Genomic DNA, 27,598 nt, shown 5'->3' on the forward strand with positions numbered 1-27,598 from the left:
ATAGGCTATGAAAATGATTTGCTGGTGGTGATTCTTAAGCCTGATTCTAAATAGATTTACAAAGGAGAGCATTTGGAAAACATGGTTCAAATTTTGCTATTTAAGGTATCTTGAAATTAAAGGCTCACTCTCCCTAAAATTTCAAAAAGCATAGAGCTTAGGCTTTTAAGGGGATAGCAGTGATAAAAGCTTTCATAATCATTTCTAAAAAGCAACACTTCATAGTTTTCTCTCTCCAGTGGTTCTCTAATATACTTGTAGAAGGAAAGCAACAGAAAACCAAGAATAAAAATAGCTGAGCTCTCCACAGTTGGGCTTCCTGCCTACTTTTCCTGTTCAAAGAAAAGGGGAGACACCATCTTGCAATAGATGCTTCATAGACAATTGGCCTTCTCCGGTGACAGTCAGCATTTGATGCCCCATATCCCTTGGTTCTTGTTGCCAAAGGTCAGCCTGGCAATGGTGGTGAAATGGGGGCAATTAATCTGTAGATGAGGGAGGGCTTCCTTTAACAGTTGAGGGGTACCATCAGGCATGATTCCAAAGACTTGTAGTGTTTTTAGTGTGGGAATTTCTCCAAGTTCAAGTAAAGTTTCAGGCATTATGTCATAGCACCGACTGAGTGCTATATTGGAGATAGTAAATGGTATTGGTAAAATTGGTAAAATTTTGGTTGGTAAAATTCTAGAAAGCAGTCATTTTTCAGCATGACACTATCGCTTAAGTCTAGGTGGACAAGACTGGGACATCTTCCAACTGTGGTGGAGACACCTGATCTCTACAGATTCTTCCGGTGCCTGCTGAGTTTCAGCTGGATGATGGTCTCTGACATGTGTGCGATAGCCACCTATACATGCTTTTCAGTGAAGTCAAAGCACCGAGAGAGTTTCAGCTCATCCAAACTGGAACAGTTGCTCAGCAAAATCTTCAGGGCAGATTCAGAGAATCCAGAACACCCAGAAAGGTTGAGTTGCAGAAAATCTGTGTTCTTAGTAGGAGTATCGACAATGGGATCAGAAAGCTGGAAGCCTTCCAGGCTGAGATTCTGCAACTTGAAGCAATGAGACAGAAGGCCAGGGAGGGTAGACACATCGATCACTGAGTTCGACAGGTCCAGGTGCTGTAGACAAAAAGGGCTGAAATATTCAACTAACAATTGGTCCATAAGTGATCATGGGCAGCGGAAGGCAACCTCCCGTCGGGACAGAAGCCGGCCAACCACATCTGGGTAGAGGTTTCTGCCTGTGAGGTCTACAGTCTGCCAGAGAGACTCATCAAATTCTAGATAATGCCGTCTCTTAACAAATGCTGGAGACTTTCAGGATTTCAGGGAAGAACAGACAGGAAAAGATTCCTAAGAGTAGCTCATCTGGAAGGGAATCTCAAGAAACAGCTGGAAAGTTCTCTTGGTTTAGCTTAGGTGTGTGGATAATCGCAAAGTCCTTGTCATTGCCTTTGCTTTTCAGCCGTTTTCGTGGGGGACTCTGTGGGTGGCCCAGGTTTGAAAGCAGTTCCTGGGGGATGTTCTCACTGTCCATCTCCTCCTTCTCCAGGGTGGAGACCTCCATGCCTGAAAGCAGTTCAGAAGTCTTGCTAGAATCCCATCCCCACGTGAAACTGGTGGTAGCATTGGTACTCCGGTCGGGTATCTCCTGGAAGTGTTTCCTGTGGTGTCTGCAGGTTGGGGAGTTTTAAATGTGCTCATTAGTTGCAGAGGTGCCCACCTCCCAGATTCCCACTTTGGCCTGTAGAGGCATACCAAATAGATAAGCAGATAGCAAGTGCCAATTTGTAGTTGACAGGAGTACCAAAGAAAGGTGGGGGGCAGAAATTGTAACCAAGAAGTACCCCTCGGGGCCTTCCTGGGTTGGGGGAGAGACATGCCTCCCTCCCCATCCTCTGCTTTAGCTGCTCTCGTAGCTCAGATGGTAAAGAATCCGCCTGCAGTACAGGAGACCCAGGTTCGATCCTTGGGTCAGGAAGATCCCCTGGAGAAGGAAATGGCAACCCACTCCAGTATCCTTGCCTGGAAAATCCCATGGACAGAGGAGCCTGGTGGGCTGCAGTCCATGGGGTTGCAAAGAGTGGGACACAACTGAGTGACTAACACACACACAAAGTATCTAGATAACAATATTGGATGCAAATTTCCTGAGTTGTTTTGAAGATGTAAAAGCCTCCCAGTCGACAACAAATGGAAGATGTTGACTACTTAAAGACCGAGAGCACAGAGCCCCAAGCCTCCTGGAGCCTGAGGACTGATACCCTGAATCCCTGTGATACCATCCTTCTGCCTCACCATCAGCCAGTCAGATAACTGTGCACAAACTGACCACAGACCTGTGACACCACTCCTTTCTCTGGCCCTAAAAATGCTTTCCTGAAACTCTTTTGGAAACTAGAGGTTTTTCAGGGCAAGAACTACCTTGTCTCCTTACATGGCCCGGCATTAAAACTTTCTCTGCTCCAAACTCTCTCTGTGCATCCAACACACGAACTTGCATGAACATGGTCTGATGCTATCTCGGGGTAGACAGTGTCAGAACTTAGTTGAATTGTAGGACACCCAGCTGGTGTCAGAGAATTGCTTGATGGAGAATTGCAATTATACACTGAAACTGGTGTCAGAAGCATATATGTTAATTATAACCCAATGTTAGGGTTTCCCAGGTGACGCTAGTGGTAAACAACCCCCTTGCCAATGCAGGAGATGTTAAGAATCACAGGCTTGATCCTGGGTTGGGAAGATCTCCTGGAGGAGAGCATGGCAACCCACTCCAGTATTCTTGCCTGGAGAATCCCATGGACAGAGGAGGCTGGCAGTCTACCATCCACAGGGTTTCACAAAGTCAGACATGACTGAAGCAACTTAGCACATACGTGCACACTCCAATTTTAAAGAATGGAAAGTAGCTCTTTTTGACACTAAAATAGAGCCCACACCCCACTCTCACGCTCTATCCCTAGGCCCTGTTTTATTTTACTCCATAGCACTTATCACAACCCGATTACATGCTGTTTCTTCATTTAGTTACTCCCTACCCCCAAGCAAGACTGTAGAGTCTAGGAGAACAGGCCATTTTTGATAAACACCCAGCAAAAGAGGTGTGTCAGCAAAAGAGGCTGACACAAAGCTGTGCAGTCAAGATCTATCAAATGTCACCAAAAGCATTGAATGACTGCAGGGAGGGCAAGCCCCATTCAGCTGAAAACAAGTGGCAACAAGCTGTGTATGTCAACGTATGCAGTGAAGATCACAAATGCCACAGGCATTTGGACAAGGAAGGGGTGTCTAATGCTGGATGGTCAGAGCCAGAAGAATCCTCAGAGGTGACTGGGTTTAGCAAGTGGCTTTCCAAGTGAGAACAGTGAGGTCCCAAGGAGGCGAAAGGCTTGTTCAAGGCCACACAGCAGTAGGCTAGAGTCAGGCCAGTGACTTGGGTCACGATGTAAACTTAAAGCTCCACATGTCTTATTCCTCTCTCCAGTGAAGCATCTTTTAGGGCTGCAGCATTCGTAGCCTGACAGTGCTGGTTGGCCGGACAAAAACAAATGAGATTTCAGGAGGAGACTGGACAGTAAAAGTCAGGCTCGCGTGCTGTGGGATCTCTGGGTACTAGACAGAGGGAAACGTATTCTTTGCAGTTTTACTTGATTCACCTTGGGTCATGGGATCAGCTGCATGAAAAATACTTCCAGTTTTTGGTATCATAAAAACCTCTGTTTTTCCCAGACGTCAGCTGAAGTGCTCACTGTAAAAGATAGAGGTTTCTAAGCCAGTTCTCCTTAAGTAAGTGATCCCATGATAGAAAGGTAGAAACACGTGACTTCCATTCACACACAGAAAAGCTTTAGGGTTCTTGCCTTTGTTAACTTTCTGAGAGTTCTAATTAATTTGAGGCACTCTCCCATGGTGCTGGACTAGCTCCCACACTGTGTGGCTAGAAGCTGAATCATGACTCATTTCTGCATCACACAAGTGTCCAATTCTGTCTTAGTTCTTATTCATGTTTCTTGAGTGATTCCATTTGAGTAACATGTTCCAAAACAAAGACATGCACTAGTCCGGGTAGAAGTTTCATTTCAGAAAAGAACAGTGGGAATCAGTTTATAAAAAATAGAAGAAACAAGAGATGGTGCTTGCGTGTTTTCTACACCAGTGCACTTTCTCCTTCAAATTGGCATGGTTTTAGCAAATTTAGCAAAGTGGGCCACTGGTAATTTTTTAAAATGCACAATTCTTCTCCCGGCCATCCTTGCTTTCATCTTCATAATTAGCGTTACCTTGAACAATAGAAGTGAAAGTCACTGAGTTGTGTCCGACTCTTTGTGGCCCCATGGACTATACAGTCTATGGAATTCTCCAGGCCAGAATACTGGAGTGGGTAGCCGTCCCTTCTCCAGGGCACCTTCCCAACCCAGGGATCGAACCCAGGTCTCCCGCATTGCAGGCAGATTCTTCACCAGCTGAGCCACCAGGTAAGCCCACCTTGAAGGGTGTTAACTACAACTTGGCAAGAGTGTCAACTACGAATTGGCACTTGCCATCCACTTCTACAGGATTAAAGCATGTGCTGTTGATCTTCGGCAACCCTGAAAGGAGTTCAGGGTGGAGGGCTGTAATGAGACACTCTGTGCTGGGGGTGGGGGTGGGGGTGGGGGAACTGACAGGACACATCTCCAGATAGTTAGATATTTTCAGGGGCCAATTTTATGAGCCCAATTCTTATATCTTCTTTATCTAGAAAAGCATGGAATCCTTCATGGTGACAGCTGCTCCTCATGACCAGCAGAAACCTTCTGCAAAAAATAACGTACTTAATTGCATGTACTCCACCTTCGCCAAAATCACATATATACTGACCTTTCCCCCTGCCTCTTTGGAGCAGTTTCTCAGAGCTATCTGAAATGCTGTCTCCCAGGCTACAGTCCTCATTTTGCCTCAAATAAAACTTAATTTGCAACTCTCACACTGTATATTTTTTAAGTTGACAAGAGAAAACAGCTCAGTGAGACAGGGTGAAAATAAACCTTTTCTTTTTCTTCCTCTTTGTAATCATCATGAACTGTACATTCCAGTTTTCCTGTTCGTGCTTCAGATAAAATTGTATCAGCCCATGCGGTCACTTCATGCTCCCTTAGAGCTGTCTGCTACTTGCCCTTTTTAGACTACTGCAGTGACCCACACCCATCCTACAGACACTGTACAAATGTATCTCCTACTAATGCCTTGCTCATAGCAGATGCTCACTAAATGCCTGAAGACTGAATCTGTGAAGAGAATGCCCTCTCTGCTCCCCTCCCTTCAAAAAGAGGATTTCTGAAATCCTACAAACATGCTTGGAATGTTTAGAGACAAACAAAATGTCAAGATTCATGATATCTGTGAAATTTGTTTTAAGAATGTGCGTAAGTAACACATCTAAGTTAGTACTTAAACCTGATCATTTGGCTGGTAGGTATGTGGTCACAGACAATGCGGCAGAAAGAGGAGGAAATCCATGTGCAGTCCTGGAAGCACTGCCACTTATATTTGGCTCAGTGGACAAGCAAGTTCAATGGTGTGTGAGTGAGTGAAGTATACTAGCTTGGTGGAAAAGCAAAATAATGAAAAGCAGATGGCAGAGGGCCAAAGATGCTAGTCTAAGGAGTATGAATTCCACTCATAGAAATCAGAGGGTGTCCTAAGGTTTTAGACAAGGACAAGAATGCTCATAGAGGCCATGCCTATAATCATCAAACATATATAACATAAATGTGGCTCAGTCGTGTCCAACTCTCTGCGACCCCGTGGACGATAGCCCACTAGGCTCCTTTGTCCGTGGGGATTCTCTAGGCAAGAATACTTGAGTGGGTTGCCATGCCCTCCTCCAGGGAATCTTCCCAATCTAGGGATTGAACCCAGGTCTCCCACAAGTCAGGTGGATTCTTTACCGTCTGAGCCACCAAGGAAGCCATATATGTTACTAGCAACTCTTATTCCTAGTATTTTCTCTAAAGAAATGAAAAGTGTATTTGCAAACACAAAAAATTTGTACATGGGTGTCCACAGAAACTTTATTCCAAAAAACTGGAAACAACTCAAATATCCATCAAGAGGTGAATGGTCCAAGAAATTGTGGTATATTGACATAGCAATTAACAAAGGATTGATTCACAGAATATGGATGAGTTTCAAAACCATTACGCTGAGGAAAAGACGTCAGACAAAAGACTGTAAATAGTAGGTTTCATTTATAGGAAAATCTAGAAAAAGAGCAAAAAACTTGCCAGGTGGTGCTAATGGTAAAGAAACTGCCTGCCAATGTAGGAGACGCAGGTTCAATAGCTGGGTCAAAAAGATCCCCTGGAGGAGGAAATGGCAACCCACTCCAGTATTCTTGCCTGGAGAATTCAATGGACGGAGGAGACTGGCAGGTTACAATCCATGGGGCTGCAAAGAGTTAGACATGAATGAACACACACGCACGCACTAGAAAAACTATTCTGATCTGTTGGGACAAAATGCAGATTAATTGTTGCCTGAGGGCCAGGGGTGAGGGGGGGAGTTGCCATCCCATGCATAGGAGCACAGAGAATTTTGGGGGGTGGGCAATGGAATTATTCTATATCCCAGTTGTAGTGGTGGTTTTGAAAGTACATACATTGGTTAAAATTCATTGAAGTGCACACTTGAAATGGATGCATTTTAATGTATGTAAGTTAAAGCAAAATGAAGTTGGTTAAAAAAAAAAAAAACCCAGAACTTTATTTGGGCACAGCACTATCTAGGGCAGAGAGGAAACAGGACAGACTTTCCTAAGGTGCTTGTCCTTAAGCCTGAAGGCGAGGTGCAGCCTGTGACTTAGAGGCCCTGCTCTGTAGCACCATGGACAGCAGCGTGGGGGGGTGGGGGGGCCGGCATGGCCAAGGAACCACGTGGACAGAAAGGAGCCAAGAATGCGTGTGTGTGTGTGTGTGTGTGTGTGTGTGTGTGTGTTGAGGGGATGGGATCCCTGGAGTTAATTAATGCACATTGTTCTAGTGAAGATCTTACCTACTGGCCCATCCGTCAAGATTCTTCCCAGTCCTATTTCCTATGAAGTCTTACTTGAGTTCCTGCCCACACCAGCCTTTTCCTCTTTCTCTCTTCTGAACTCTTACAGTAAGTCCTATTTGTTTAATTTGTTTGGAGGTAACTATGGCCTTTTCTTCTTCTTCTTCTTCTTCTTGTACTGCTCTTTCAGTTGCTTATTGCTACTTAATTTGAAATGTGGATACACTTTACATCATCTGCTACTGCCAGGACCTGAAGAGGAAACCACAGTTTGGATCCCCCTTAGTGCCTCCAGAGAAGTCAGGCAGGGTTTGTGTATGTTCTTGATTCACGTTGGTATTCACTTCGTAAAACTGGACTCTGTTAACAACTGGCATAAGGAAGAGACAGCTACAATTCTGTTACGATTGAATTTAAGGGCTAAGTAGGGATATACTGGGGTTTCCCAGGTGGCTCAGAGGTAAAGAACCTGCTGCGAATGTAAGAGACGCGGGTTTGATCCCTGGGTTGGGAAGATCCCCTGGAGAAGGAAATGGCAACTCACTCCAGTATTCTTGCCTGGAAAATCCCATGGACAGAGAAGCCTGGCGGGCTACAGTCCACGGGGTTGCAAAAGAGTTGGACGTGACTCAGTAACTAAACAACAACAAGAAGAGATACCGAGGTTTGTGAACCCTTCGGTAATTCATCTCCATTTCTACTTTAATTGACTGACCATAATTTCTACCACAAAGCCAATACCCTATTCAGGCAATGTCGTTTCTGCGGCAAACTGAAATCGAGTTGATGTATTTCCCTGATGATTTCGTATCTCCATGATTTTTTTTTTTTTTCAATCCTGAATTTCAGCCAGGGCAGTCACATTTGTATTCAAAGCCTGCCAACTCTGGCCAGAAATCAGGTGTCCGCTTAAGACACACCTTGACAAGTGGATTAGATGTTCCAGTGAAAGGCAGATAAATGTCACTCATGTCACTATAAATAAAAGTCTAGGCCTGCTTATCAGCTTGTAGGGTTGAGGTTGTACCTTCAACATTTCTGAGTGCTTCACACTTTATTATCCTTGAAACGAGGCGTTTTCCATGCAGTTTCTCCATTTACACCCCCAGAGGGAATTATTACCATTTGACTCCTTGAAACATGTACCTCCCATCTTATGCTTTAGGAGACAATATAACCTGTGGCCTTAAACAGAAATCTGCCAGGATCTTCTCAAATGTCATTTTATGGAATGAAATGTAGCAGGAGCCTTTCACGGTGCTGACTGAGAACGTCTTATACCTGCTTTATAAGCAAATCACATTCTAGTAGACTTTGACTGTTTGGGGTTATGTTTTAGAGTGTGGGATTTGTCACTGAAATCCATGTAATGATAAGTATGATTTAAATTTGTGGTTTTGGTCAAATCCTGTTCTTTGAAACCAAACTACGTATAGCTAACCACACTGTGAAAATGTCAGTCACAATGTGTCACATTTACAAACATACAACATCGATTCCAAAAGTATCTGAGGGATACAAGGCCTTGCAAAAAAAAAAAAGATTTTTGTGGTTGGAGAAATTGAGAGATGGGTCATGCAAAAAAGCTATAAAATGGCCACAGAAATGTAGTAGACTTAATGCAATTTAACCCTAAAGTCATTTCATTACAGTTTCCCTTTCTCAACACTTTGGGGTACGATGCTCATTGTTTAATGTCTTTGGTTAACTTAAGGTGTGAGCACAGACAGAGAAAGTTGAGAGGGAAATAATCTTTCTGGATGCCTTCAGCAATGTGTACAGATGGAGGCCTTAACAAATGCATCTTTCAGTTATGTACATTTCTGAGCTGCATTCTGAAGTTCAGCCAGGACAGGACTGCATAGGAACAAACATGCTTTCACCAACGTCATGCTCATTTGTACCTGTGAACTACACTTGGTGATAATGATTGCCTATTGCGCTGTGTTGCAAGGAGCATTTGAGACAAGATCTGAATATATCAAAATCCTAGAAATCTGAAAAAGTACCTTTGTATTGGGTTCTAAGAACAGAAATTTGTTGATTCTATTTCCATTTCTTATGTCTTAAGATAGAGGTTCTCTAAGTGTTTGGCCTTGGGACTCCTTTATACTCTTAAAAATTATCCAGTACCCCCAAAGAGGTTTTGTTCAGGTAATCATACCTGTCAATATTTACCATGCTTGAAATCAAACCTGAGAAAATTTTAGAACATTTAAAATGCTAAAATAAATAATTATTAATTCATTTAACAATAAGAAGCCCTTAACATGATAACAGAAGTAACATGCTTATGAAAACAACTATTTTTCTCAAACCCAGATTAGTGAGGAGCTTGGCACTGTTTTATATTTTTTTAAATTCTTCAGTGTCTGACTTAATAGAAGACAACTGGGTTGCCACAGCTGCTTCTGAGTGTCAATTCATTGAGAGATCCCATCACATAGCCTCTAGAAATTTCCACTATATACTTTATACACTTGGAGGATGAAAGTGAAGACAGAAAATCACACCCTTTTTTTTTGGCTGTTCAGCATGCGGGATCTTAGTTCCTCAACCAGGTATTGAACCCATGTCCTCTGCATTGGAAGCTTGGAGTCCTAACCTCTCGACCACCAGGGAACTCCCCCAAATCGCATCTTAATATTATTATAAAAAGTTTTAACATCATGGACCCACTGAATGAGTCTCTGGGATCTTAGGGATTCCTGGACCACATTTTGAGAACTACCGCTCTCAAAATTCAATTCAATGAAAATATTGACAATCTACTGGATACTCATCACAAGATCAATAAAGACACATCCCTGCCTCCAGGGAACTTACAGTGTCTCCTTCCACACACACCTCATTTCCAACCCAATCTCACTGAGATTTCAAGACTCCTTGTCATTCTACTTCCTCTCTATCATCTCTGACTACCCCATTAGATGACTACATCTGTATCTTTTTAAAATGTCTGTAGCAATTATTGTCTGTGCAGTTCATTTGGGATGTTTAATGAGAGTTTTGGTATGAGGCTTATTACTCATCAAAATGTGACTTAATTACTTCATTTATTTCATATGCTGTGGCTGTACCTTGTCCTTGCTAGTGATGGATAAGACAAGTGATGGTAGCAGGACAATGATTTATTTTGTTAATGGTGCCCACATAGGCAGCAAAGGCTGTGGACCTTAAATAGATATTTAATAATTTGATTTGCAGCTTAACTAAGGAGTGTGGCAGAGACAATGCAGTGTTCCCCAATCCTGTTTCCTTTTTCTATTACTGAGTACTCCAAAAGACGAGATTGGGTAATATTTCCTCACGGTATTTCCCAATCTCGTCTTCAGCTGGGAGCCAAGTGATTAGAATTTGGTCAAATGAATGTGAGGAGAAATTATGTAAGCCACCATCAAGCCTAGCCCTTCAGAACATCCAGGGCAGCCCTCCTGCCCTGCCTTCCTTTGGTAGTGGCTGTGGTGGTCATGTGTTGAGCTAACAGAATCGCAGGATGAAAGCGGCTGGATCCCTGAGTCACCACGTGAAGAACAAACAGCCCTGGAGGAAGCTCAACCACACTTATGATCAGTTGATGAGATTTCAGTCATCATTTATTAATCCAGCAAAGCGTAGCTTATCCTGATATATTAGAAGAAAGAGAATATTTACAGATGCGATAAGAAAAATGTAAGATGCAATAATACCACGCATTGGAAGTCAAGGAGAGCTATGGAAGATGAAAGCTGGCAGAAGCCTTGGGCTCTGTGCTGCGAAAAATTTATGGAGAAGAGGGGAAGTGGAAACACATAGGAGTTGAGCTGGCACAAAGAGTCTTTCCTGTGCAAAGGAGAGGAACTTAGCTCCAAACAGCTTAGGGCAAAAGGATCATTTATTGGCACGTGGAAATAAAGGACAGGTTTACCAACCAAACTGCAGGAAGAGGGATTTAGCTGTACTGGAAACCCACTGAAACCAGGGGCTAACTCTGCTTCTCTCATTGCAGACTGGCAATAAGTCCCATTCTGATCTTTCAGCCTCAACCATCTGGGAGGTGCTGCCTCACCTTCCTTATGGCTTGAAGTTGAAAAACGCTGGGCAAGGATTCTCAATGACTCAGCTTTCCCAGCTATCCATCCTCATACCAAATGCCTACCACATGTGTATGCCTATGAGAACACAGCACTGCCCAGGGAAGTCAAATACTTGAGGAAGGGCTCTTTCTAGGAGAAACGAGGGACTGCACCACGGACATAATTCGAGGTAATAGTTTTGACTGTTCTTAGATAAAATATGGGCTAACCATTTCTCTAATTTCCACACCAGTGGCTTAAACAAAGTAGCATCAGACCACAGAGAAGGGGGCAATGAATACTGCCAGGTGGCAGGGAGAAATGCTTCCCTAGAGACCTCTTGAGGTGAGCCTTTAGGATTGAGTGTGATTTGTCAAGGCGGGAGGGGATTCCAGGGAAACAGACTTCCAGAGTTGAGCAAATGGATATAAACACCTCCTCTTCCACGCCTCCCTTCTTATATGTTGAAAAAAAATGTATCTGAAGCCATCAGAAAACAAAGGATAAAAGTATCCTGTTGGTGCAAGGACAGAGTATTAAATGATCTTTACTTGGGCTGAAGCGGTGTGAATAAGCAAGTGACTTAAGCCCCCTCTATCCCGGCCTCTCATCTGTTACAGGAAGATGATTAAAGCATCCTCAGAAGGCCCAAGGGACGATCAAATTTGGTAATGCCCTAGCCAATGCTTTATTTAGCACAGTGTAAACTTGCAAATAAGTGCTGGAAAGTGACACCAGCAATTATTTTATACTCATAAATGTAGCTGGAAGGTTGAATTACATGCTACATTGCATTTTATAACCAGTGAAAAGTGAGTTGTTTATGCAAACCAGCTGTCATCAGTGCAAAATACTTTAAAAACAAAAGAAAACAACAACAACAAAAAAAACGGTTGCTAACCCAGATTCATACTGTGGCATAAAATCGGGAGAAAGCAGGAAGCAGAGGTGAGTGCGTGTGGATGCTTAGATTCTACATGAATCGAGGTGGGTGAGGAGAAAACCAGTCCGCCAAGTTTCCCCTGGAGCAGCCTGGAACGCAGGGTTCCCCCCGAGGGTCGCGGGTTGCCGGGGAGGCTCCCAGTCCCGTGCGGCCGAGGATGAAGAGTCACGCGGGACACTGCTCCAGGCCGCCGGCTCACTAGCCCCGCCCCTTGCCGGCCCCGCCCCGCCCGGCCGGCACCTCCTTCCTGGACTCCCTCGGCGGCGGCGCCATGACCTCATTTCCGGTCGCCGGGCGCACGTGGGCGGAAGCGCCGGTGCCCGCCGCGGATCGTCTCTCTGGTTACCGCGCGTTCGCTTGCCGGGCCGCCGCCCGCAGCTGCGCCGCCGCCATGGGAGTCCCGGCCTTCTTCCGCTGGCTCAGCCGCAAGTACCCGTCCATCATTGTCAACTGCGTGGAAGAGAAGGTGAGGGGGCGCCAGGCGGCCGCCACTCCGACGCCTAGAGCACTCCCCCCGGCGCGCGCGTAGGCCGCGGTCCTCGGGGGCCCGCCGCCCGCCCGCGGGGCCCGCGCCCGCTGCCTCCCCGATCGCCGTGGGCCGACGCGCGCCGGGGGCGCGGGTGCTCGCACTCGGGTGCCGGGAGCGGCTCCGGCGTCGCAAGGGCCACCCCTGCGCTGCCCGCGGTTTCCCGGGCGGCAGACCCCGCCCACGGCTTTGTCTCCTCCCGGGGCGGCCGGCCTGAGAGGCTTTCGGCTCGGGGAGAGGCAGTCCGTCGCTGTCGTGTCAGGGCGTCGCGCGGGGAGAGCAGCGCCTCGGGAAGGTCTCGGACAGCACTCAAGTCCCCGAAGGGGCCCCTCCCTCGTTGCCTGACTGCTGGGCCAAGCCTGCCTTTGACATTTTCAGGGTTCCTGGGCGCGCTCGATCGGTGCTACGCCTCTTTGCTGTTGGTTTCTTGGCGTTTCGTGTTGGTCGTTTCCGGGTTTCTCCATCCGGTTTCGATTTGGAGGTTCAGGGAAACACACGATGCCCTGTTTTTGAATGAAGTGCCCAGCCGACACTGGGAACTTTCTGCTTAGGCGAGTGAGGGTTTTTTGGGGGGAGGGGGGAAAGGTTGTTGGTTTAGTTTTTGTTTGTTTTGGACAGGTAGATGGGTCTCCAAGCTTCATTCAGTGTGAGATCTTGATCTTGTTTAGTTCCTGTCCAAGGAGAAACCGAAACTGATGGTTCTGATGAAATTTCCAGTACCGCCTGTTTTTCTCAAAGAGAAACTGAAAACAATACTCATGTTCTTTGCGTTTAAAACTTTCATTAACTTTATATCTTACCTCCTTTCTGCTCTGCAGGGATAACTGCTTTAAACTTATTTTTGGTTCTATCTCTGAGTGTCATGGTTACGTTTGATGTATTGCTTTTGGATATATCTGTTGAATTGTAGCTGAGTTAGGAGTAGTCACATGTACAGGCCCCCGCCCCCCTACCCCACTCACTAATCAGTGCCTTTATTCTTCTACTGATAAACTAAAGCGTTAAGTAATATTTATTATTATTTTTTATTTTTCGTCTTCTATACAGAGTACCCCTTGACTCTTCACATGCTGAGATTAGGTATTAACTTTTCTACCCCTGCTGTCCTTACTCCTCATCCCAAGCTTGTCAGCTGTGCTTTTTGCCTTGTTGGCATCCAGGATTAAATTGTCAGGGCTTTGGCTATACAAGTTTGTTTTAAAAGCTGAAAAATCAAGTAGGATTGGTGATTATTGTCACTGTGTAGATCTAGGTTGTGTACTAGGATTCTGTTTCTTTTCTGCTACGTTTGTCTTTTTCTCTGTTGACTATTTTCCACTGTACATGGTTCCCCATTCAGACTCTTATATCAGATATTCTTATCAAGCAAGTCCTCTTTCTAATTGGAGACTGCTTGAAGTCTGAATTTTTGCTGCTGTGGCACCTGGTTATGTAGCCTTGCTGGAAAGCTGCTTCTTGATGCTTTTAAAAATTTCTACAGTTGGAGGTACTGTTTTCTAATCATCTTTCTTGGTTTTTGTTCTTTCTTGAGTTCTTAAGAAGTGCTGTTGTAGTATGTGAGTTTTCTAAGTCCATTCTTCCCTTGTAATCATGAGTAATCATTAATTAGGCAGAGGTTGAGTTTGAAAATTGCTTTCCCTCAGAACTTGGAAAGCATTGTTCTTTTGATTTTTGTCATCCAAAATTGTTGATGAAAAGGTGAATGTTAATGCAGTTTATTTATTTGACTAACACTTATGCAGTATTTAGTAGGTACTAGGCATTTCACAGATGAATTTATTAAATCCCCATAACAACCACGTAACTAACTGTTTCTTCTCCTCTTCCGCTTGCTTCTTATTACAGATGAGAAAACTGAAGCACAGGAGGCCCAAGTAATGTACTCATGGTCATGTGGCTAATGCATGTCAGAGCCTGTCAAAACCAGGAAGCCCATAGTCTTAATTTCTGTGTTCTTTTGCTTTCAATCTTTTGTAGTTGATCTATTTTTCTTTCTGAATTTTAAAAAGAGGTTTATCCTTAATAATATAAGCTTGTGTGACTATGTACCTAGTTACAGACTTTTTTTTTTTTTTCCTTTAAATTTTAATTCCTTTTCATCAGTGCTTGGCTGACTGTGAGTCTGGAGGCTTGTGTTCTGTAGTTAAGGGGAATGCTTTTTTATTTTTTTCCTGTTTTCCTTTTACTTTGTCCTCTGAACTCTGAATACTGGTCCTCCTAGTTGATTTATTTTTCTTTTCTCTCTCCTCCCCCGAAGTATAATTGACCTAGAACAAACTGCACTTTTTTAATGTGTACAATTTAATACATTTTGACATGTGTCCATGCATGGACTCATCACCAAAACCAAGGTAATGAATATCACCTCTTATTTTGGAATCGTATTCTATGTTGCGCATATATTACATTTTGATTTTCATTCATCGGATTGCTTTTCATTCACCCGATTGGTGAACATTTGAGTTATTTCCAGTTTTTGGCTATTAAGAAAAACTGTGAACATTGGTATAGACATCTTTGTGTGTGGACGTAATGCTTTCATTTCTTTAGAGAAGTGGTTGCATTGTATGTTGGTGTTTGACTATTTAAAAAGAAGAAACTAGCCAGACTGTTTTCTAAAGAGGCTGTACTGTTTTATTGCCAACAGCAATGTATGAGAGGTCTGGTTTTGCACTTCTTGTCAGCACTGAGTGTGGTTAGTCTTTCTGGTTCTAGCCATTCTAGTGCAGTGTTATGGCAGTGTGAGTTCAGTTTGCATTTCCCTGATGACAAATGATGCTGAGCATCTCTTTAGGTGCTTTTTTGCCTTCCATATATCTTCTTGAGTTGGGTATCTGTTCATATCTCCCCTCCCCACCCTTTTCTAAGAGCAAGGACTTTTTTTTTTCCTTTTATGAGATTGGAGGAATCTTAGTTCCCCAACCAGGTATTGAACACCCACACACAGCAGTGAAAGCAGAGAGTCCTACAAGGGAAGTCCCTTTTGCCCATTATTAAGTTGGATGGTTTGTCTTACTGAATTAGAGAGTTTTTTACATATTGATTTTTTTTTGGTAAATATTTTCTTTTAATCTGTGATTTCCTTTTTCATGCAAAAAAGAGCAAAAGTTTTTAGTAAAGCCTGCTTTCTTTTTTCTCTGTTACTGCTTTCTGTGTTATGTTTAAGAAATCTTTGTCAAAGCCAAGGTCACTGAGATTTTTCTTATGTTTTCTTAGTTTTTAAAATTATACTGTTATAAAATTATACTTCATGCTATGCTTTCTCTTTTTTAGCTTTTTTTTTTCTTTAATGGTGAATCACATTGATTTTTTTTTTCCCATTTATTTTTATTAGTTGGAGGCCAACCATTTCACAACATTGCAGTGGGTTTTGTCATATATTGACATGAATCAGCCATGGATTTACATGTATTCCCCATCCCGATCCCCCCTCCCCGCTCCCTCTCCACCTGATTCCTCTGGGTCTTCCCAGTGCACCAGACCCGAGCACTTGTCTCATGCATCCCACCTGGGGTGGTGATCTGTTTCACTATAGATAATATACATGCTGTTCTCTCGAAACATCCCACCCTCGCCTTCTCCCACAGAGTCCAAAAGTCTGTTCTGTACATCTGTGTCTCTTTCTGTTTTGCATATAGGATTATCATTGCCATCTTTCTAAATTCCATATATATGTGTTAGTATGCTGTAATGTTCTTTATCTTTTTGGCTTACTTCACTCTGTATAATGGGCTCCAGTTTCATCCATCTCATTAGAACTGATTCAAATGAATTCTTTTTAATGGCTGAGTAATATTCCATGGTGTATATCACATTGATTTTTAAATGTTAACATGAATCTGGCATTTCAGATAAATAAACCCCATGTAGTTATGGTGTACTGTTTTTTATATATGTGGGAGTTAATTTGCCAAGTTACCACTATTCATTTCTAGAAATTTTTCATCATTCCAAATAGAAACTGTACTCACCTAAACAACAATTCTGTGCTTCCCCTGCCACTTACTTGTCTTATGAATTTGCTTATTCTAAGAACTAATGTAAGTGGAATCATATATTTGTTATTTTGTGTTTGGTGTATTTCACTTTTTCATTTTGCGTAATGTTTTTAGGATTCATCCTTGTTCAGCATGTATCAAATTTTTTTTTTTCAGGATTTTGGAAACCTTTAAATGCTGTATTTATAAGCAAACTGGAGTTTCTTGTATTTCACAACCCCATTCTTAGAGTCTGTGCTCTGGTCATTTCTGTATGAGAGCTGACATAGGGCAGAGTGCTGCCTCGTTTAACATCAGTTGGGAGTGTGTGTGTGTCGGTGGACTCAAAATTTTTCCATTCTGCTTGTGTTTGTGAATGACCTCGATAGTGCAACTATATTGATTTGGGGTAAAACAAAATTTTAGTGAGCAGATGAGTTCGCAAATTTGGAATTCGTGAATAAAGAAGACCAGTTGTATGTGCGCCACATAAGGTGGTTGTGTGGATTGAGTCAGTAAATCCAAGTTAACAGCTTCAACTAGTGCCTTGCACCGATTGATAAGTTAATTTTGGTAGTTTATGTATCCAAGTAAAAGTGAAGATATTTTTGTGTCTAATTCTTAGTAGCATTGCATCGTATAGAATTGTGCTGTTTGCCTGCAGTGAAATCTAGGTTTCCCACCTTGCTTTTTTCTTTCTTGGTCAGACTTGTCAATTTTGTTGATCTTGTAAAACAACTGACTTTTGGTTTCATAGATGATTTATTTGCTTGTGGCTGCACTGGGTCTTGATGCCGCGTGAGGGCTTTGCTGAGTTGTGGTGTGTGGGCTTCTCGTAGTGGCTTCTGCTGTTGCAGAGCTCGGGCTTTTGGCACGTGGGCTTCAGTAGCTGCAGCACAAGGGCTCAGACTTGCAGCTCACAGGTTCTAGAGCAGAGGCCCATTGGCTGTGGCGCACAGGCTTAGTGGCTCTGTGGCACGTGGGATCTTCCGGGATGAGGGCTCGAACTCGGGTCCCCTGCATTGGCAGGTGGGTTATCCACTGTGCCACCAGGGAAGTCTGGTTTTATAGATTTTTTTAGAAAATTGTCCTTTTTATTCTCTGTGTCATTTTCTCTCATACCTGTTTTCTTCCTTCTGCTTGCTTTGGATTTATTTTGCTCTTCCAGTGTCAAGTTGGAAGGTTAGGTAATTGACTTGAGATCTTTCTTAATATAAACATTTACAGCTATAAATTTTCCTCTTGAACACTGCTTTTGGGCTTTACAATATTAGTTTTCATATGTCATATCTTGTTTTTCATTCATCTTAAGTCATTTTCTGATTTCCCTCTGATTTCTTCTTCATTATTTATTCCTGAGTGTGTTGTTAAATTTCCCATGTTTACAAATTTGCCAACTTTTCTCCAGTTATTGAGCTCGAATTTTATTTACTTTGTTGTGGTTGAAGAACATGCTTTCAATTACTTTCATGCTTGTAAATTTATTAAGGCTTGTTTCATGGCCCAGCTATTGGTCTATCCTAGAGAGTGTTGCACATGCAGTCAAGAATGTATACAGTCTGTTGATTGGAGTGTTCCACAGAAGTCTGTTATAGACTAATGCAGTGACACCTGCAAGGCTTCGCCTCTGAGATTAATGTCTGGTATCTGTTCTAACCCCAGCTGGAGGGTGGCTCCTCCCAGCTGTCTTAAACCCCACTTCTCTCCCGCACACAAGCAAGTCTGGTCTAAGCTGTATCTTCATCAGGTCCCTGGTTCTTTTCTCTGTTCCTTTTCACCACAACTTACCCCATTCTTGAGAATGCCCTTGGGTGTGAATTTCTCCACGTTCTGTCACAAATGAAGTGAATTCTGAACTTTCAAAGGTTTTCTTGACTAGATTGCTCTTTGCCTCCAGACTGTTTCCAAAGGCTTTAAATGTTTTTGTCTTTTTCGAAAGAGTCTCACTAGTTCAGCTGGAGAGCAGGTGAGCAGAAGTCCTCATGCCGTCATGCTGGCAGCCCAACTCACCAGTATGCTCTCTGGGCGAGTGAAGATCAGGTTTACACATCGGCATACTATGTGTCCCCTGTAGTTCTGGCTGTGGTCCTTGATGCACGTTACAGGTGATCGTTAAGTTCATGCTGAATCTAGTGAAATTGCAAGTAATCACGCTGACATATGGCTTAAGGTACCAGCTCTGAATTCAGATGACTGAGTTCAATCCTGGTCTCTGAACTTGACAGAAGTATGACTTTGGAAAACCACTTAAGCCCTCTGAGCATTTGTGTTCTCATTAGTAAGTGAGATGCTTTGTACCTCACAGGGTTGTTGTGAGGAGAGAGGGAAATAATCCATGAGTAAAAGTCCTGAGAACAGTGCCTGTCCCATTTTAAGTATTCTGTAAACGTTGGTGGTAATTAGTAGTCCTTGTTGACTGACACCATATAAAAATGGAGAGCTGACAAACAACGTGAAAAAGTATTAATCACTAAAAATATGAGCTTTTTCTATTTGGCAACTATATCAAAATTTATGGCCTGAATTTTTAACCAGAATACGGTAATTTAAATTTTTCAGTAGCCTTGTGACCCTTTCTACCCCAAGTATCACCTGTGTTTTGTAAGTCCTTTCTGAAGTTCTGAGCTGCTTTAAGGGAAATCTAAAACCAAGTTGTCAATATCTTATCTGTCAAGAATCCACCTGCAATGCAGGAGACCCCAGTTGGATTCCTGGGTTGGGAAGATCCGCTGGAGAAGGGATAGGCTACCCACTCCAGTATTCTTGGGCTTCTCTTGGGGCTTAGCTGGTAAAGAACCCACCTGTAATGCAGGAGACCTGGGCTGGATCCCTGGATTGGGAAGATCCCCTGGAGAAGGGATAGACTACCCACTTCAGTATTCTTGGGCTTCTCTTGTGGCTCAGCTGGTAAAGAATGTGCCTGCCATGTGGGAAACCTGGGTTCAATCCCTGGTTTGGGAACATCCCCTCGAGAACGGAACAGCTACTCACTCCAGTATTCTGGACTGGAGAATTCCATGGACTGTATAGTCCATGGGGTCTCAAAGAGTCACACGCGACTGAGCCACTTTGACTTCACTTTCATTAAACGGAGGGCGCTCTCATTGCGGTGGAACCTCAAACACGAGTCCTGATTCTTCTGTGTGTCTGCACATGCTGCATGCTTAGTTGCTCAGTCATGTTCGACTCTTTGTGATGCTTTGGACTGTAGCCCACCAGTCTCCTTGGTGCATGAGATTCTCCAGCCCAAAAACTGAAGTTGCCATGCCCTCCTTCAGGGCATCTTCCCTACCCAGGGATCAAACCCCAGTCTCCTGTGTCTCCTGTGTTGCAGATGGGTTCTTTATGCTGCTGTGAAATATGTGCAGGCTTACACAAAAAATGCATTTACTTAAATATTACTGATAGTCGGGGTTTCTACCTTAAATGTGAAGAGCCAGAAAGTCGTATACGGTTGACTAGAACAACAGGTTGGTGTGGAGTTTATTTTAGGGGTTTTGCATTAAAACCTGTGGAGTGTATTTTTATACAGTCACTATTTGTGTGTGGACCATCTTTACTTATTCACATACCTTCGTTAACTTGATTCTGTGGTGTACTTGTGCAGAAACAGCCTTGTCTGGGATGCAGATAGCTCTTCCTCCCCCGGTGCCATGGAGAAGTAGGCTTCCTGAGGGATAGGACTGCCCTGACAGCCAGCTTTCCATCAGCCAGGGTGCTGACTGCCCTTCCTCCGCAAGCACCCGTGCCTTTTGGAATAGCTGTGTCAAGGTGCCTGGTCCTCCTGGGGCCTGAGCCAGTGAGCAGAGGGGAGAGTGCTGGGCTTCACTGGCTGGGCTGTTCTTGCTGCTGCTGCTTCTGGGTCCTCCAGAGGCTCTTACGTGAGCCCCATTTGGGCCCAGAGCCCTCGGATTCTCCCACATCTGCATGTTTGAGGCACGCCCTCGGATCAGATCTACTAGTTTGCCACATTTCGGCATCCCCTGTGATTCACCAGTCACCGACGGTTCTCCTCTTGGTTTTCCAGCACAGCTCTGCACTTGCCGTGGGATGTTTTTAGTCTTCTACGTGGCCCGGGGATGGAAAGGGAAGGCTGCAATGTGTGCTCAGTGTATTACTGGGAACTCCCAAAGATAAAGAAAAGCTGTTTGAGATGAATTGGTTTCCCTGTTCAGAGTAGCTCTCCTTGTAGCTACTCTTTGATTAAGAATCTCTCAAATCCAGCAGCAGATACACTCACATTGTATTTAATGGCCAGGCTCTTGAAGAGTGAGTTCCTTTGTTGAGAATCTTCTCCTGAAGAAAGAAACTCTAGGTTTATGTAATTAATGTGTTGAAGATATCTTTAGAACTCCCAAGAGGAAAATGTGTGCCTTTCTTGTTGGGAATGCCTGGAGCTCATTTTTCAAAATCAGGACCCGCCTACACCTTCTTCCCTAGGCTCTGCTTTCTAGGCAGGGGAAGTGGAAACTCATCATCTACACTTAGCATTTGTTGAAAAGCTGCAATATAGCAAGTCAGCGATCTCCTGTTTTTGTAAATAAAACTTTATTGGAACACACCTATACTCATTCAGGTCCATATTGTTTAGGGGTGCTTTAACTTTATAAAGGCAGAAATGAGTCATTGCAACTGAGGTCATAGGTCAAGTCAAAAATACTGTCTGACTTCTTGGGAAGCATAAAGACAGTGGGTCTGGATTCTCCTGCGTGTGGTGTCTGCTTGGTTCAGGAGGAAGGGAAGTGTGGACCTTGAGTGTAGAGAGAGTGGAGTGGCACAGCCTCCTGCCTTTATAGAGCTTGTTTTTGTTTGGGAGTCATCAGACGATCTCCTCTGATGGACCTCTAAAATTGACTCACTTTCCTTCCGGTTCACTGCTTCTGATCAAGCCCCTCTTTCCTGATTCACAGGGTGTCTGCACAGAACTCTGCTAGCCTCTTTTTTTGACACCCACCTCTCCCAAATAGAAATGCAGATTGAAGCCCGGTCTCACTGCTTCCCTCTCTGGAGGGCCACCTCTGTCCTGAGATTGGTGTTCATCCTTCATCCGCTTTCTCTGCTTTCACTACATCCCTGTTCATCCCTGAACGAGGCCTGGCGCTTTTTTGTTCCTTTATAATTTTCTGTACGTGGTATACAGTATGTGTTTTCCTTTACCTCCCTATTTTGGCATAAGATGTATTTGTGACCATCCAGCTGGATGTTACTTTTGTGACATTTGTCCTTTTGTTACTTTTGTACATTTGAAACGTTACTTTTGTCTGACATTCCAGTATATGGTTGTACTACAGTTTCATCACTCCTTTCTGTGGGCCCTGTTTTTTTGTTTTTTTTTTTTTTCTTTCTCATTAAATTGACCTTTTGTCTATATATCTTTTAAAAGTAGCTTTATTGAGATATGTACCATATAATTCACCTGTTAAAAAGATAACAGTTCAGTGTGTTTTAGTATGAATGCAGTGGTACAACCAGCACCATTACCTAATTTTAAAACAGTTTCCTCATTTCTGAAAGAAATGTTGTAACTGTTTTCAGTAACTTCCTATCTCTTCCCCTCCTCTCTGCCCCCACTGCAGATTGAAGCTAATCTGTTTCTTTCTAAAGATTTGTCTGTTCTGAATCTTGTAAACAGGATCTTTTGTGGTCTTTTGTGACTGGCTTTAATTTAGCTGAATGTTTTTGAGGTTCCACCATGAGGTAGCATGTATATGATGGGTTTTTAAGTTCACAATTTTTTAAAATGATACTTTGCATGTGTTATTTTTAAAGTGTCTTTACTAAGAATAAAAACCTAGCTCTTACCATTTGCTAAAGCTCTGGCAGAAAGAAAGATAATGCTTTACCACAAAAATACAGTTGAGAGCCTCCAGGAGTGAGTACAGTACAGTCCTTACCTTTTGAAGAACTTGCAGTGTAGTTGGGGGTTAGAATGACAAACCAAGCAGAAAAACACAATAACAATTGTGAGGACATGGAAGAGGAACAGTTAATTTGTTGGGGGGATGTGTTCAAGGTGTGATAACATAGTGGCATTCGATCTGAGTCTAGACTTTGGAAAATGAATAAGATGTCAGGAAGGAGTGTTGGTCAGGAAGGAGAAGGAGGAGCAGAGGTGTTGAGAGATGAAAGGGCATCTTCTGGGAACAGGGGAGGTGGGGTGGCCTGAGCAGCGTTGTGGCAGGACCGAGGGCTGGTAAGGGCCAGGCTCGTGGATCTGCACGTGCTGTGGTGGCACTGGAAGACGTAGGAAAGAGAAGACACAGCCGCATTTGTACTTAAAGAAAACTGACAGCATAGAGGGTGGGCTGGAGAAAAGAGCCTGGAAGCAGGGCAGTCCATCCAAAGGCCGATCTTTTGGGTGAGAAGTGATGCCTGATGCTGGTAGCAGGAGTGAGAACATATGGCGTGGAGAGGCTTTTTTCAGGTTAAGTTGAAATGGGCGGTAAGGGAGAGAATTCTGGAAAGACTCCCTGGTCTCTCTCTTGCACAGCTGAATGACTTGGGAATTTGGTCACTATCCCCCACGTAGTCAAAAGTAACTTGTCGTGCTGGAAGCTTTAAGGAGTAAAAATAGCCTATCTTGTAACTTAAAGATGACTAAAAGTATTTTATTTCCAATTCAGAAATGAAGCACAGGTTCATACTGAGCCTAGGATATGTCAATTTCAGACTTGAACAGTCAAACCAAACTACTATTAATTATCACTTCCTCATAGCCAAAAGAATGCAATGGTGTAAAGATTCCTGTCGATGCCAGTAAGCCTAACCCCAATGATGTGGAGTTTGATAATCTGTATTTGGATATGAATGGAATCATCCACCCCTGTACGCATCCTGAAGACAAGTACGTAACCCATTTTTGTCGCTGATAGCACAAGTCACGGAGGAGTGCTATATGATATTACACTATTTGCTTGTCATTGTAGACCAGCACCAAAAAACGAGGATGAAATGATGGTTGCGATCTTTGAGTACATTGACAGACTCTTCAATATTGTCAGACCAAGACGGCTTCTCTACATGGCAATAGATGGAGTGGTAAGTGCTGAATGACTTAGAATCAGTTCCCCTGTGTGTGTTTTTGCTGTGTTGCCAGTGTCTAGAATGAAAGTCAGCTAAGTGAAGAATGGTTGACGATAATGACTTTGAGAAAGAAAGCCTCATCTTTCAGTCTCTCATTTGCTGTGTTTTGTGAGTGTGCCCGTTTTGTGCCAGAGCCCATGAGGTCCTGGGGGTGTTGGTGGCTGCCCTGGCTTTAAAGGGCTCGCCAGTGTAGGGGCAGAGGCAGGGGTAGACAGGTAAGGTGAGTCACCCAGGGCCTTCCGAGCGGCAGCAGCGCATGCAGGGCATTGGGGCATGGAGTGGGCAGTGCTACATGGCAGTGAGGCAATAGAGAAGAGGGGGCCTTTGTCCCGTTTATTTACTTATTTATTTTTGAAGAGTTAAGAGTAATGAATGAAATAATTTTGAAAATCCAGAAAACTTTGGGTCTAAGAAGATCAATTTTTCTATTTACTCAAGGAAAAAAATCTTAGCTGCCTGAAAACTTAAGCTACAAGTAAAGTGTAGTAAAAAAAAAAAGTAAGGGAGCAGGAGTATTTCCTCCTTGGAGCAGATTACAGCTCATATTGGCTAAGTTTCGTGCAGAAACCCTTTCACTGTACTCTCTTGTGCTCTTCTGCTGGGTCAAGGATAAGTTATGTGCACATTTGAATGTTTATAGATATGTGCCCATTCTTGTCTGTAATCGGTTGTTGTTAAAAATATAAATGTAGGAGAAGGAAATGGCAACCCACTCCAGGACCCTTGCCTGGAAAATTCCATGGATGGGGTAGCCTGGTGGGCTATAGTCCATGGGGTTGCAAAAAGTCAGCCACGACTGAGCAACTTCACTTTCACTTTCACTTTAAGTGATGAGACCTAATTGTCATCTGTTTTCCAGTGTGTGCCTGCAACCGAAAGGGACACTGTTTAATCAGTGCTTAGCAGTACTAACTACATACAGGAAAGGATGTGGTTCTGTCTTTCAAATCTGCCTCATTAGCATATTTTTCATCTTTCATGCTATATTCATGTTGCAGGAAGGTTGCTGCTGTGCCAGAAGTCATGTCCATGTCAGAACACAGGAAAAAAACAGAGGGGGGACATAGCCTATGCCAGCTATACCTATTCTCTTTTATGAGGAAAAGCAAAGCTTTCCCAGAAATCCAGACAGAGTTTCCTTTGTCTTATTTGCCTGACCTGTTAAATTGTGAACTTCTAACAGCAAAGGAGGCTGGGTACATAGCTGTCCCAGATAAAATCAATGTTCTGTTAGGAAAGAGTATTAAGAAAGAAGCTAACAACAGTCTTTACACTGAATAGTTTTTAACCATTGTGTTGATGTTGAATGGCCAAGGAATGGGCTGCGGGAGATACCTGTCATCTCTCTTCTTGGCTGCCCATTATCCTAACTCAAAATATAGTCAGGGAACCTATCACCTAACGAGGCAGCACCTTACTCCCTCCTGACAAATTGGAAAGTGTCAGATACTTGTTTTCCCAGCCTCTTTGCAGCCAGGAAGACACCTCTGCCTTAAAAGTGTGTGATAGAAAGATGAAGGGCTATGCAGAATTCTTTGAGTAAAGGCAGTGATATATACAACACGGGCTTCTACATCCACAGAAAGCAACAAAAAAATAGCGGCACTGACAACACTCAGTGTCCAGTGTCAGCAAAGTCCACGGTGTAAGCTGCAGTCTCTGCCCAACAGTGGAGACGGTGGGGTCTTCACTGAGGCTATTATATGAAGTGATTATAGAGGTTGTACAGCCTCTAAATCTGGTCTTCAGGGTATCCAGAGATCCTGAGGACTACTTATTAGCTTTTACTAATGTCATTTTTTGTTAAAAGTAACCTGAATTGACTATAATTAAGAATGGAACCCTGACTGATAAAATAAACATAGTTTAAAAAGCAACCTTTTGAATATAAATTTTGTTCACACTTTATGCATAATTTTACATTTAATGTTTTAATGTAATTTTTGACTTACAAAAGGATGTGACATGCATATAAATTATCAAGCATAGTAATTCATCTCTTAATTTAGGAAATATAACATTACCCATTTGTTACATGTATTTATTTGAGCTCCTCTCCTGTCTCTATCCCTCTGCTCCCTCTTTCTAATAGTTTTGTCACATGTAAAAAGACCTGAAATATGTATCTCACCCTGAAGTGACGTTTTTAGTTTTGTTCCTTTTTTAAGCTTTATGAAAGTGGTATCAGACTGTATAACAGTAGCCTATGGGGATTTTATTTTTTTCACTCTTCATTATATTTCTAAGATTCATTGTGTTATATATAGTTGTCTTCCATTTTCATTGATGTATAAGATTTAGTCATGTGACTACAGTATATTTTGAAGGGATACATACATATAAAATAATAAAATCGTACATTAAAAAAAAAAAAATAAATGTAGATCATAGCACTTCCAAGAGTTAGATTAGGTGGTCTCATTTTACAGGAAAGGGAACTGTTTAAAGAGAATATGAAATAGCTTACTTTATGCAGACAGGAAGCTTGAGAGTCCCTTCCAAACCCAGTTCAGTAATTGCAAAACCTTACAGTTCAGTTCACTCATTCACACTTACTCAGTGATTGAAGTTACTTTTGATTAGAGTGATATAAGATTAAGTGTTCTGTTTCTACCCGCTGTGCTTTATTATAGAGACAGGGTGATAATTATGGTCTTGTGAATCCCATTTGGAGACCATTCTTTCTTTCAGGTGTGGACTCAGGGAAGGTCTTCCTGATCCTGGCTCTGTGGCAACTACTCCCTTTCTGTGTGCTGAGTTTCTGAGTAAAGCGAGCTTTCCAGCTGGGGTGTCTGAAAGTATTGTAGCCCAGTGGAACTGTCCCGGGCCCGTCCTTGAGCTGTGCGGCCTTCAGTGCTGTGGCCTCATAGGGGGGTTGTCCTTTATTGACACGTCACTTGTTCACCTGACTGAACTGCGTTTAAGGGTTTTGGTCCAAATTTAAGCCCTCAGGTTCTACTGTATGTGGTGAAAGGATTGTTTGGACGTATTACTTAGCTTTTCCATTTGAGTGTGCTATTTTTATGAGTAGCTGGTTCAAAATAATGTACAGATATAGTTATGAATGTTTGAAATAGTGAATATGAAATACCCATTTTCAGGCACCGCGCGCTAAAATGAACCAGCAGCGTTCAAGGAGGTTCCGAGCATCCAAAGAAGGAATGGAAGCAGCGATAGAGAAGCAGCGAGTCAGGGAAGAGATACTGGCGAAAGGTAAAGAACACACACCTTGGGCTTAGATGTGTTACACGAGCTGTGTGGAGGGGGGCAGGGCTGGTGCTTTCTCCTTTCTAGTAGGTAGGGTTTTAATTTAATCAGGATCCAGTATATCCAGGAGAAGTTTATGTTCACTGTTGGGGAAAAGTAGTTAATAGATTCCTTTAGTAGTTAAATTATTCCTTTAATAAGCTTGTTCATTTCTGAACTCTCTAGTAAAAGGGAAGTGAAAGTCTCTCAGTCGTGTCCAGCTCTTGCGACCCCATGGACTATACAGTCCCTGGAATTCTCCAGGCCAGAATACTGGAGAGAGTAGCCTTTCCCTTCTCCAGGGGATCTTCCCAACCCAGGGACTGAACCCAGGTCTCCCACACTGCAGGCAGATTCTTTACCAGCTGAGCCACAAGGGAAACTTGTGGACAAAAGGAAGGAATTATGTAGGGAGAGCAGATTGTCAAGTTCTGTCAGGGCGAGTGCAGCCCTTCCGTTCACCTTCATGGGTCTGTAAACTAGAAGTACGTTGAGTGCTTCTTACTGCCTTTTGCTGCGGGGGCTGTTAGGAAGCCGCAGTTCTGTAAACGTTTTCCTCCCGTCAGTCTTGGTGGCTTGCTTGCTGCTTCTCGGTAGCACTCAGGTCTGTTTGCAGAGGCCTGGGGTGATGGCAGCTTGTTTCCAGGCTGTCCTGGGATCTTGCACACTCACGCTGTGGGTGGAGGTGGTAGCACTGAGGTGCCCAGGGCTCCCTCAGTTCAGGAAGGGGCT

At 43.3% G+C, this 27,598-nt stretch overlaps 1 protein-coding gene and 1 pseudogene across 4 annotated transcripts in view; one reads left to right on the top strand and one right to left on the bottom strand.

Moving 5' to 3' along the window:
• Nucleotides 1-374: 374 nt before the first annotated feature.
• On the bottom strand, nt 375-12,427 carry LOC136157134 (S-phase kinase-associated protein 2 pseudogene; annotated as a pseudogene).
• XRN2 (5'-3' exoribonuclease 2) overlaps nt 12,338-27,598 on the top strand; it is a 63,603-nt gene continuing 48,342 nt past the window's right edge. For 2 of the 4 annotated variants that reach the window (XM_065921333.1, XM_065921335.1), the window contains exons 1-4: nt 12,338-12,500; nt 23,254-23,381; nt 23,464-23,575; nt 26,722-26,833. In XM_065921333.1, coding sequence (XP_065777405.1) covers nt 12,426-12,500; nt 23,254-23,381; nt 23,464-23,575; nt 26,722-26,833 — 427 coding nt within the window. In that variant the 5' untranslated portion in view covers nt 12,338-12,425. Of the gene's footprint in view, nt 12,501-12,783; nt 13,112-13,211; nt 14,912-23,253; nt 23,382-23,463; nt 23,576-26,721; nt 26,834-27,598 lie in introns of those variants that run through there. The other 2 variants (XM_065921336.1, XM_065921334.1) reach the window with 2 other exon arrangements.

This window comes from Muntiacus reevesi, chromosome 2 (assembly GCF_963930625.1).
Source record: "Muntiacus reevesi chromosome 2, mMunRee1.1, whole genome shotgun sequence".
In the NCBI taxonomy this organism is placed as follows: Eukaryota; Metazoa; Chordata; class Mammalia; order Artiodactyla; family Cervidae; genus Muntiacus; species Muntiacus reevesi.